General features: G+C 40.7%; 1 protein-coding gene across 7 annotated transcripts in view; it reads left to right on the forward strand.

Moving 5' to 3' along the window:
* The window catches only part of DDAH1 (dimethylarginine dimethylaminohydrolase 1), a 260,418-nt gene extending 247,799 nt beyond the window's left edge, over positions 1–12,619 (forward strand). For all 7 annotated transcript variants that reach the window (XM_063607160.1, XM_063607164.1, XM_063607161.1 and 4 more), the window contains 2 exons: positions 6,222–6,365; positions 9,540–12,619. In XM_063607160.1, the coding sequence (XP_063463230.1) occupies positions 6,222–6,365; positions 9,540–9,656 (261 nt within the window). In that variant the 3' untranslated portion in view covers positions 9,657–12,619. The remainder of the gene's footprint in view (positions 1–6,221; positions 6,366–9,539) is intronic.
* Positions 12,620–12,866: the final 247 nt, after the last annotated feature.

The raw sequence follows: 12,866 nt of genomic DNA on the forward strand, positions 1-12,866 counted from the left end.
TATTTTGTGACAGCTCCACCCTGGGGAGCAAGGCCAATTCCTCCAACCAGCAGCTGCGTAACAGACCATGACAGTGTGGCCACAATGATTCTCAGAGCTATTTCCTCCCTACAGCTGCGTGCCTTCTTCGTTAAGGAGTTGCCTATGATAAAAGTGAGGTTGACTGTCTTTTTACTGCTAGCATACTCTTCATGTGCTTGTCCTGCCCTAAATGATAGATTTTCATCTCCTGAAGGCATCTCTTTCCCCTTTCCCTTTCCCACCTCACACTGCCATTGTGCTGAGCCCGAAGGGGGCGTACCATAAAAGATTGTTGAACAGAGCTGACCACCAATTGATCTAATCCCCATAATAATCACTCAAATTAGTTTCCATAAAGTGGAATCATTCCTTTGGCAAAATTCAGAAAGGGCATTCGGAACAGCAGCTTGACTTCTCAGATCTTTCCCCCAAATCCTGTAGAACTCATTTGTATCATTCAGAGTTGAGTCTGGGGCCTCTCAGGATATCAAGTAATCTGCTCTTAGGGAAAGGAATTTGTGGTGACGTGTGGAGGGTTTAGGTGTGTCTCCTTTCCATTCTGGCTTGAGACACAGTGAGAAGCAGGAAGTACAGTCCCTGGGGTTGGAAAAACACTACATACAGCACTGGAGCAGTACCACCTCCTCCATGCTTTTTTAGGAAAAAATGTTGGAACAGAACTAAACGGCCCAACAGCTGCATTCTCGGGATATTTGAAATGGTACTCATCTTTTAACAAAGCCTCTGTGCATCCACAAAGGGGAAACAGAACCTGTTCCTTGGCCTCACTGTTGCTCAGTCCTCAGGAGCCTGAGCTCTTTGAGGTGATGCCCTACCAGACAGGATGTGTTAACGCATCCTCACAGTGCCCATTAGGGTGTAAAAAGGGAAAGATGTTCAAGAGCAACACAGCCTTCCTGCGTCTTTCTCTGCATGTTCCCTGCTGAATGGCCAGCACCCTGTCTTGTGTACATACATGTGTCTCCTAAACCCAGCTACAAATAAATCGTAAGCTTATTCAGACAATAACAACATACAAGAGAAAGGAAAATAATTACTCCAACAGGAAAGGAGAAATCTGTTCTTTGCCTCGAAAGACAAAATCTCTTTGTGTTTATAATAAGCACCTTTAGCATTTTCAAGGGGGAAAAGCATATTTCTTGTTCGTTATCTACAGTTACCACTTCATACATCCCTTTCATTTAGAAAGGCTACACCTAACATAACTTTTGTAATTTTTTTCAGTTAAGCAGAACTACTCACTGCTCCAAATGGGGCCTGTTCATTATTAAAAGTCATTTCTTTGGGCATATTCTTAAATCTGTCTTAAAATGATAACCGTGGAGTCTTGATAAATTAATTGAAAAGCTTCTCCTAAGGTAGCTTTGTTGGGGTTTTGTTAAGACATTTATTTTAAGAGTAACTCTCAGTAGAATTTATCAGTGAATTACTTCATATATTCTCAGCATTAAATTATTTCCCCACTAAAGATATTATAATTCCTTTCCTCCCAGTAATGAAAAATTGAAACTGTCCTCAAATAATTCTAAAGTAGGTACTGGCCTTTATGTTAATAAGTATAGGAATGTCCCCACCAGAAGCTTTAAATGATAAAAAATAAGGCTCAGAAAAGGAAGAAGCATTAAAGAGTGAAGAGTGATTACAATTTCAAATACATGCCAGTAACTGAAGAACAATTCAAATAGGAACCAAGTAGGGGAGAGGATTGTTCACTCAAGGAGGTGAGGTTGGGGGATAGGGCAGAGCATGGAAACAGCTGAAGTCAACTGGACAGGCCCTGTCACTTCAGTGACACGTGGTACTTTCTGAGATGGGCACAACCTTGGAGATTTTAGTTTGTTTCCTCACTGGTAAACAAGAAGTCAGCACTGATAACAATCCCTGAGAACACTTCCTCTGGAATGTATGACATTCCATGCTTCTGCTTTGTAGTCACCACCGGACATGCATGAGTCACGCTGAGAGGTGGGGAATTTGCCCAGACCGCTAGATCCAGTGAATAAAGTCAGGCCTAGGAGATGTAGTCTTGCCATGTTTCTTTCTCTTTCAATTCATCTGGTACTAAGAGACATGGGTGATTTATTTATCTGTGGGTAAAGAGTACAATGAAGCATCTGCAGATCACAAATTAAAATGGAAAGCCAACTGGCAGTTATCTGGTGATTATGAGTGGTGGGAGCACTTAGCCTGAATGTGTGGGCCAAAATATGCCACACACAGTTTTCCCAATTGCTTAGAAAAGTAAGTCAATGGGAGTAATAGATTTTCTAGATTTTGTTTCGTTTGTGTCTAGGTTGACCAGGTAGCAGTGGTTGTGTATACATGTTGTAAGGATCTCTCTGAGGTCCTCAAACCACTGGGGTCCTACTTAGTAAACCTCTGGCTCAGAGAACTGCCTCCCCAGTTGTCTGGAAGAAATTCTGAACTTCTTGGGTAAACTAGGTCCAATTCATGTGACAGGATGACCGTCCAGTTCTGACTGCAAACATGAGCAGACTGGCCATCTTGGTCCACCCTCAACAGCACATAATAAACAGAGATTTAGACATAGTGGAATCCCATTCCCTGCACCTGGAAAAAAGCACGTTTGTGAGACTGACCAAAAGCTATTGTCTAGAAGCTTCACAAATCCTAACTGCCACCTTGCATATCGAGGCAGCCCCACTCTACTATGAAGAAGTCAATCTGCCCATTGGGTTTATGGACTATTTTACTAAATTGGGGTCACAACCTGACAGAGGCTTATGTGTTCGGTTTGATATACACACAAGTTTTTCTTTTCTTTCTTTCTGTGAATGCCCTTAGGTGCCACATACTCTGCAGGTAATTCCAGATCCAACCCCCTGTTGTCTTACTTTGTCATCCAGAGTCATTTGAGTTAGGACCACAGAGTATAGTGCCCTTCTGTATGGCTTTGAAAAACAGACAAACCTTGGCCTCGTTGATTTTAGCCATGTTTTTTCACATTAAAAATAATGAATTGTATTTCTATTTCTGGACATAGACCATACCTTGTTTCTCTGAGGGAATTCAATTGTTTACCCATGTGATTGACCACACAGTTCATCACAGTGCCCTCCTGAGGTTCTCTGTAGCGTTTAAAAAGGTGAAAGGAATGAAGAAATGAACCAGTTAGTGCAAACATATTTTGGTCACCTGCTATATGTCAAGTGACTTGCAAGAAACAAAGAGGGAAGTGAACCGACTTTTATTACACATTTAATATCTGCTAGAAGCTTGTGCTAAGCATTTTATGTACATTATCTGTTTTGGGGTTTTTTTTAAATAATCTTCAGAGTTACCCTGTGGAGGATAGGTATAGCATTCCCATCCCATTTTACTGCTGAGGGAATTGAGGCTCACAGGGCATATGTGACTTTCCCAAAGTCACACAATTAGTGTGTGGCTGAGCAAGGCTTCAGACCCAGACCTTTCTGACTCTGAAGCCCATGCTCTGTCCACCTCATTATGCCTGGACCTGCATTCAAGGAGGTAGCAGTCTGGTTGAAGGGAGCAAAACTGCACAAAAACTCATAGTAAAATTTGTCCTTATTCCAAAAACTTTGGGAACTTTGTAGCAATTATCTCTCTAGGGGATCTAGGTAGAAGGGATGCTAAGCCTGCAACACTACTAGATTACATGTTAACGTAGGCCTTAGAAAGAAGGAAGCTGAAGAAGTAATTGTGAGAATATGGTAGGTCTAGTCTTTTATGGTTTTTAAGACTAAGGATTAGACTCCAAGACAGATTATCTGTGGCTCAGGCTGGAGTGCAGTGGCACTATCTCGGCTGGTGGCAACCTCTATGATCTTCCCACCTCAGCCTCCTGAGGAGGTGACTACAGGTGTGTGCCACCACACCCAGCTAATTTTTTTGTAGAGACAGGGTTTCGCCATGTTGCCCAGGCTGGTCTCAAACTCCCGGGCTCAGGCGGTCTTCATTTGTTCCCTTGCACACAATAATAAATGGAAGCTGCTATTATTGTGTTTTGGAAGCAGCCAAAAAGAAAATCTGCATAAGAAGAACTAAATTGCAATTCGTAACAAAAGAGCTACTTGGGTCTGTTTTTTATTCTCTCAAGCTTCTTCATATTATTTCTGGGCATATCCATTTTATAAAGAGGGCTAAATTGAATATGTTGTTAATTTTCTTAGAAAAGTTAATCTTTAGGAGTGTCTTTAACTTCTTAATTGCCCACATGTTGGATTAGATCTAAGGTTTCTAATCAGGGCTGTAAAGAAAGACCCACTCCATAGGTGATCCCCTCTACGGGCCTATCCCTTCAAGAACAATTTAAATTCAAAAGTGCAAGAGAGATGTCCAGTTAAGTCCTTTACCTATACCAGATGGTAGCAGGTCATAACAGGATTACATACAAGAAAAGAATTAATGGTACTGCCAGAGAATGAATAATAAGTATCAAGTGAATGTGAAAAAGTAGGTGTTATGTAGTTTGTAGGAGGTAGTTTCCTGCTGCAGAAGTTGAGAAAGAGCAAAGTGAGATGATTAAGAAACGTTTTGAGTTGCACAGATCTGGGTTTGAATCTACCTATGTGACCTAAAGCAAGTTATTTGACCTCTCTCAGTGCAGTTTCTTCATCTGTAAGATAGAATTTTGAGATTAGATAACAAATGTAAAATGTTTGGCATGGTGCCCTGCTAGTTCTTATTGTAATATAATTATCTATTTTTCTGTCAGTTTCCTCCACTAAACTGTAATCTTGGAAAACTGGGTCTGTGACCTGTTCATCTGTATGTCTCAGCCTTTCATACAGTGCATAAGCTCATCCCCATTCCTGATGTTTCATTCCATGTGAAGGGTATTCCATTATGGGATTGCTCTTGGCCTCTCTCCACCCTTGACATATTCCACACTAGAAGTGAATGATTTACCTGACTGGTGAGTCAGGAAGGGCTTACTATGTGCCACTCTTAGGAATGAATTTTCTACAGGAAGCATGCTGTCTCTCTTCTGCTTTTCATACCATAAATCTCACTATCCAGTGCCCCCATGACTGAGTGGGCATGTCTGCCTAGTAATATGAAGCACATTTCCATACAAACACTGAAAAGTAAAAGTAGATGGGACCATAAAGGTAGATTAGAACCAGATTGTGGAAAAGATCATGTTATACCTTCCTAGCATGATATTTCAGCAGATTCCTTAAAACTGTATGGATATTGATAAAGAGTAGAAAGAGTCTACATGACTAAACCCCAAATAATATTTGTTTTTGTGGGTTTTTAATTTGGATATTCTTGTTGTTAGGGGGAGGAGTGTTGTTTTTTGATAGTTTTGATTATGTTGAGGAGGTAAGGATGAGGTATCAATATTTTAAATTTTGTGCAGAGTTCATTTTTGTGTTGTTTTTAAAGTTATTTTATGCTAGGATACTAATAAGTTCATCATTTGAAGAACAGACCTGCCAAGTAGGTTTTTTTTTTTTTTTCTCTCCAGTTGTGGTCCAGGGAACCTCTGCCTCAAAATTATCTGTAGGGCTTCAAAATGCAAAATTCCTTTGCCTCACCCAAAATCTGCCAAACCAGCTTTCCCTAAGGGTGAGGCCTGGGAATATGATTTTCTTATTCTCCCCAGGTGGCTTTTATGCTCATTGTATTAAGGCCATCACCTGCCAATGAACAGGTGAATTCAGTTTAAAAGTATATGGAAGAGCAAAGCGTGTGTGTGTGTGTGCATGCGCGTGCGCATGCACGCGCATGCACACACGTGTGGTGTTACTGATTAATCAGACTCACATTATTGACTATTCTGATTACTGGTATGGCCCTTCTTTCCTATAGAGGAGGCAGCCCTGCTTACTCAGCCAAAGATATCAGAACCCCTGCTGGGCCTTACATGTGGCCATTTTGCATCTTACTGATAGGTCTTACGAACAAAGACTAGAAAAATAATAGACGGTTTTAAAACCTTAAAAGAAAAGAGAGACAAACACATACTTTTAAAGAGCAACAAAAACCCTTGCAATTCTTCCAAAGACTCATAGCTTAATCAAGTTTTCCTTTTCTGGTTCTAAGTGACTGGAGGTAATAGATGGGAATTTGAACAGAGGAACAGCCTAAAGTGTCAGTTCCAAGCTTGTATCCTACCACACTGCCTTCCTTCTGTTTGAAAGTGTGGGGAGTTACTCTTCTTAGGCCTGCTTTGTTTCTCTTTATAGATCATGCAACAGATGAGTGACCACCGCTACGACAAACTCACTGTGCCTGATGACATAGCAGCAAACTGTATATATCTAAATATCCCCAACAAAGGGCACGTCTTGCTGCACCGAACCCCGGAAGAGTATCCAGAAAGTGCAAAGGTAAAAAAATATCCCTTCTGGCCACTGCAGCTGGGTCAGCCTCCCTGAGGATTTTTTCATAAAGGAGTGACCAACAGGAGCCTCCTTTTCCTGTATACATATCAAACAATTAAGAAAAGAAAGGATAATACAATTTAGGGCGCAAGGAAAATGTGTTTCACTTTTCTCATTCATGTCATTGCTCACTAATGCATGCATAGTAATTGAGATGATCATGCCGGGTATTCAAAGCTTTTCAAATAAATACTCAGATTTTCAAATAAGTAGTCACCCAAGTCTATGCCCCAGCTCTGATTAAATGTACTTTCCCACCCTCAGATACTCATTAAGCATAAAGACCTACAATTAGATGGTCAACGGTATCACTGTTTTCTGACAGATCTGAGCTGTCCCTCAGAAAAGGGCAGCTTTTCTTTATATTTCTTTTTATTTATTTATTAATTATTATTATTATTATTATTATTATTTTTGAGACAGGGTCTCACTCTGTTACCCAGGCTGGAGTGCTGTGGCACGATCTTGGCTCACTGCAACCCCACCTCCCGGGCTCAAGAGATCCTCCCACCTCAGCCTCCTGAGTAGCTGGGACTACATGCATACACCACCACAACCTGGCTAATTTTTGTATTTTTAATAGAGATGGGGTTTCGTTATATTGCCCAGGCCGGTATCAAATTCGTGAGCTCAAGCAGTCTGCCCGCCTGGGCCTCCTAAAGTGCTGGAATGACAGGCATGAGCCACCATGCCCAGTCCTTTTTTTTTTTTTTTTTTGAGACAGGATCTTGCTCTGTTGCCAAGGCTGGAGTGCAGTGGCATAATCATGGCTCACTGCAGCCTCAAATTCCTGGGCTGAGCAATCCTCCTACCTCAGCCTCCCGAGTAGCTGGGACTACAAGCACGCACCATTATACCTGGCTAATTTTTTATTTTTTGTAGAGACGGGGTCTCCTTATGTTGCCCGAGCTAGTCTCAAACTCCTGGGCTTAAAGGATCCTCCCACTTCAGCCTCCCAAAGTGCACAGGCATGAGCCACCACACCTGGCCATTTGTTTCTTTAGGTAGAGGAGTATGAATGACCCAGAGTGGTGGGTGTTCATTGTCAGGGCTGCAGAAAGAAGAAACTGCCTGTGCTAGGTAGCAAAAAGCTCTTCATTGAAAAGATAGAGCAGGTAGTAGTATGGTACACTCGAAATCAGCCAACTGGTCGCTCCAGGAGTCTCTGTGTTTGTGTTCCAATAAGGGAGCTCTCTCTGGATCTGGAATGCTTTTCCTGGTCTAAGAAAATCTCCCTTGTTTTTCAGCGTACTCTGCCAGTCTCATCTATATACTTTAGTAATTTTGATTTTACCCTACCAAGCAAACATAACAGTGCTCGTCCATAGATTCTTCAAGTGTCCATATCTTCTAGGCACTCAGCATCTCATCTCTGCCCGGAGGAACAAGATATTTATACTATGCATTACAGAAGAGCCTTTAGTAATCATTGATCTTTTTTTCTTTTTTGTCTTAAGCTTCGCAAATATTAGAAAATATTTTATACTACCTTTTAAATATGCAATATTATATAATTACTAGGTTCACTCTCTAATCACAGCCCCTTTCTGAGCAGATAAAAAGAAAAAGGTGAGGGAATACATAGATAATTTTTTCTATTTCCATGGCTGAAAGTGTGAACCTGAGGAAAATAGAGTACTCCTGACCCAGAACTGGGGCTTACCCAGCTCTTAGATGAGTAATGGATCTCATACTTTAATGCACATCAGGGTTGCTAAAAATGCAAGTTCCTGGACCCCCACCCTAGAATCTGCAATATCAACAAGCACCCAGTCACAGAACTCACTTTGAGAAATACAGGTCTGAATCATTCATCCCTCTTTAGCCACATTGATCATCTGACCTACCAGATGTTATTCACTGCCCCCCTGATTCAGCCGTGTGTCTCTCAAAAATAACAATAGTATTAATAATATCCCTGTTTACTGAGGGCTTCCCCGGTGCCAGGCAGGGTGCCAGGCATCCCAGGTGTATTATCTTATTCAGTCCTTGTAACAGCCCTATGGGGGCAACATTACTATTCCAATATTACAGAGAAGTAAACCGAGGCTCAGAGGGAATGTCACTTCACTGAAATAATTCTTTAAGTAGTAGGTTGACAGAACTGGGTTTGGGACCCTACTCTGGCTCCAACACTCTTAATTAACCACTGTGCTGAATTTTAAGAAACGCAGTGCTTCCTAAAGAAGCACAGGAGATTGTTATTAGGCAGTACACTTTCAAGTGATTCTGTTTTTTAAAATATGCTTTGTTTGATCATCACAGAACAATCTATGAACTGTTAATTGAAGTTTTGACATATGCTTTCTATTAGTGTCAAAAGATGCTAATAAAATTCATACCTGTAATTTAAAAGCAGTTTAACCTGAAATACTTAAGTTATATCTTGTCAAATTTTTCCAGTGGTGTTGGTAAGAAAATAAACCTAAAGTATAGTTGAGAGGGTTTTAAACTGTGAAGAGAAGGCCTAGTGTGGTGGCTTATGCCTGTTTAATACCAGCACTTTGGAAGGCCAAGGCAGGATGATCACTTGAGCCCAGGAACCCAAGACCAGCCCTGGCAACATAGTGAGACCCTGTCTCCACAGAAAATAAAAAATAAAAATTATCCAGGGATAGTGGTGTGTATCTGTTGTTTGTCCCAGGTACTTAGGAGGCTGAGGTGGGAGGATCACTTGAGCCTGGGAAGTCGAGGCTGCAGTGAGCCATGGTCGCGCCACTGTACACCAACCTGGAAGACAGAGCAAGACCCTGTCTCCAAAAATATATAAATAAATAAAAATAAAGTGTGAAGAGAAAGTAATATTCAGACTGACACATGGTCACCAACTTCCACGTACCACTTAATCTAGCAATGACAATGGCAGAGTAAAGGCATCTCTAGCAAAACCACATTTCTGACACATCTTTGGCCTTGAGGTTAAAGGACAGGGCTAGTGGTTAACCAGTTCCCACCAGCTCTATAGGGATGACTGTGGGCATGTGTGTGGTTGAGACTGCCTGTGTGTCTTGGGATTAAATGAATGAAAAGCCTAGATGTACAAATCAAATTGATTCTCCACTTCTGAGGATGGTAAAACATAATCCTTCTTTTCTTCCTTTTCCTTGATTCCCACTGTAGGTTTATGAGAAACTGAAGGACCATATGCTGATCCCCGTGAGCATGTCTGAACTGGAAAAGGTGGATGGGCTGCTCACCTGCTGCTCAGTTTTAATTAACAAGAAAGTAGACTCCTGAGCTGCAGAGTTCCCCCCGGTAGCCGGCAAGACCGCACAGGCAAGGCCGATGACTCTGTGCCCACTCCTGTTGTTTTCCTTGACAATCTACTGTGCCACTGTGCTACTAACTCTTGTTTACAAAATTTGATTCTAAGTTGAATTGCTTCATTGAACACCCCCACCCTCCCTCCCCTCGCGGTGGTACCTAAGCTGTGGATTTGCTAAATGAATTAAGCAACCTAGAAGATACAGAGCTAATGAATTATCAAAATGTGATTAATCCCAGTAAGGAAACACTCATTTAGTGTCTGTATTTTTGGTGTGAAAATTATTTAGTTGCCAGTATATTCTGAAGAATGTCTTCTTGATCAGTCAGATAAGCTTGCTTTTTTTTTTTTTTTTCATGAATCATGTTTGGTTCCTGTGAAAGTCCCTGGTCCAGGGATCCTCCTCCTTTCTCTTTTACTTCTGAATTCTGAAATTCAGTTAGTTACTTTTGCCTTTCGCTCTTCTATCACAGCCACCTTGACCTTGGGTAAAACCCAAGGTCTTCCTTCTGGCTACCTTCCTGCAGGTCCACCCTGTCTGCCATTGGTCTCCTCTGCCTCTGACTACATCTGCCACCAACAACCCTCCCCTCACCCCTGCCAGGAGCGGACAGGCTTCTCAGCAGAACTGTGACTGAAATCAGAGCTGCTGTCTGGGGCAGTGTTAACTACACAGAGGCACATCCTGATAGGGTTTGCCCCAGAGATCTAAATTCCAGAAGGAGGGCACCACACCTAGGAAGGTAAATCCAGTATCAGAAGGTTGCTAAAAGATTAAAGATCAAGAAGCTTGGAAACATCCCATGGGTACAATGTCTTAGAAAGTCTTTAAGTCACATACCATGAATTTTTGCTTCATTACTGACCATATATGACCTTGGAGGAACTCTTTTTTTTTTTCCTTCAACTCATTTCTGTTTCCACCTACCCTGACTCACCCTATTTCCAGTCTTCTACCCCTGCAGTTATCCTAGTCCAGCAAAGTCATTTCTTTCAAAAGAGACATCATGTCTGAAAATGATTACTGGTAGTCTAATATGAGCCAGAGTAAACAGCTCCTCATGGTCAATGAACATGTTCAGGAAGCGATCACCTTGATGCTTGAACCCAACCCCAGACAGTGGACAATTCTACTTTGAAATATCCGTGAATATTTACTGTGGAATCCAATTTAAATTTCTTTCTTCTCTAGCCTTTAAATTACACAACTTTCAACTGACACGGATCTCTTACAAAGAACAATGCGGCACTGAAGGAAGAGATGATTCCTTTACTCAAACCTGCAGGAATCAGCCTATTAACAGGCAGGGGAAACGGTACTTTCCAATGAATGGTAACTGATCCAGGCACGTTATCACACTTCCTAGTCATCTCCACCTTTCCTGTATTGCCTGTGGCTTGTTGTTTTAGATTAAGAATCAAAGAGATTAAGAAGTATCACTTCAAGTCTTGCTCTGCTCACTTCTATGTTTGCAGTCAAATTATTCCTTATGTTGGTGACCTAAAGAGAATTACTTTCATTCATTTCATTTCCCCCGTAGCAGATGGAAGTGAGAAACCTCTGAGAAAATGAAAACATCCTTAACCACTATCTTTCCCTTTTATTTGATTATTTTATGTCAGAAATTTGCAAAAGTTTTTTTCTCCTCCTTCTCTTCCTTGTTGCTTAACTTTTTAATTCATGCCATATGCAGATATCCAATTATGTGCATCCTGTGAATAAACCACGTCTTGGTCACTGTCATATTTTGAACCATCTCATCAGAAATGAATAATATCTTTTTACCAGAGAGAGAACGAATGTTAGCCACATGCCCGAGTTAACAAAGAAAAAATGTTCTCAAGGTTGTCCTTTTGGGTTAAATCTGGCCCTTCCTTGGCAAAAACAAAAATTCTCCCTGTGAGAGCTCAACATCTCAAATACAACCACAGGAAAAATGGCCCAATCTGCCAGTTTAGGCTTACCAGCATATAATTTTTAATATCTTTACTTCTATCATCCCAAATCAAAGAACTCTTCTCTATTATGTTTAATCAATTGCAAGCAAATAGATTTTTCTTTGTAACAATTTGTTCTGCAGAAGGCTATTTTTCACTTTTCCTTTCTTTTGCTTCTTTCTGTCTTTCCTTCTCTTTTGTCTGGAGAAATCACTTAGACTCTGTGTGCCTCTTCTACATTGCATTCTGCTCTGCTATGTTACCTGCTAGGCTGGCTTCTTTGGACTCCCTATGTGATTGATGATGTGAAAACCTAAATTACTTGCAGCATAGTATTACTTCTTTGATGTTCTCATTAGCATAATGTTATTTTTGAAAAGGAAAGATACTATCACATAAGTTTTCCTCGTCTGTTGTGATATACACCAATGGATAAACTAACGGAAACTGCTTTTTGACATTAAAAGACAGGAGAAATTATATTTAACTAAGTAAAAGTTAAGTCAGAATTACTTGGGTGATGTGATTCAATTTAGTTAAAGGATGATATAGAGAAAATACATTATTTAGCATTATTTCTTCAGCTATAATGAATTGCTATAGAAATCAGGCAGATCTTTCTAATGTGTATTGATTGGTCTTTTCGGCTACTCTGAACAGATTACTAAGGCCATCTCCTCATCTCTAAGGGAGAAAAATAGTCTGTAGATGAATAATGTAAGGTAAAGAGTTGCATGTCAGTCTTTGTAATTATTTACACTTTAACTTTCTCCAGAACTCAGACATGATTTCAACATGGTGTTAGATTTGTGCATTTTATTTTCCTGACCACCTCATTCCAGCCAATGTATGGTTATCCACTCTGTGTGCCAAAACCAATCATGCCTTTCACGGCCCTTTAGTTCAGAGAAGTTCTGCACTGATTTTTAGTCTCTTGATGTCTCAGTCTTACATGTATAACAATCACAATGGAATAAAGTGTTGAGTTGTACTGTGATCAACAGTGTATGTCTCTTTTCTTTGCAACAGAAACTGCCATGGGGAATGAAGTCATCATTTCTTTGCTGTCAGTCATGGGATATTTTCTCTCTTGTCCTTTAGGCTATGAACTTAGAAAAATACCATACCTGTAAATCAATTGCCATCAAAGCTTGGGTTGAAATAATATTTGAAGTGATACTTCATACTTCAGGCACTTAAAAAGTGTGCATATTATGTACACTAGGTCAGGAGAGCTTGAGTTC

The sequence above is a fragment of the Pan paniscus genome, chromosome 1 (assembly GCF_029289425.2).
Source record: "Pan paniscus chromosome 1, NHGRI_mPanPan1-v2.0_pri, whole genome shotgun sequence".
Taxonomy (NCBI): domain Eukaryota; kingdom Metazoa; phylum Chordata; class Mammalia; order Primates; family Hominidae; genus Pan; species Pan paniscus.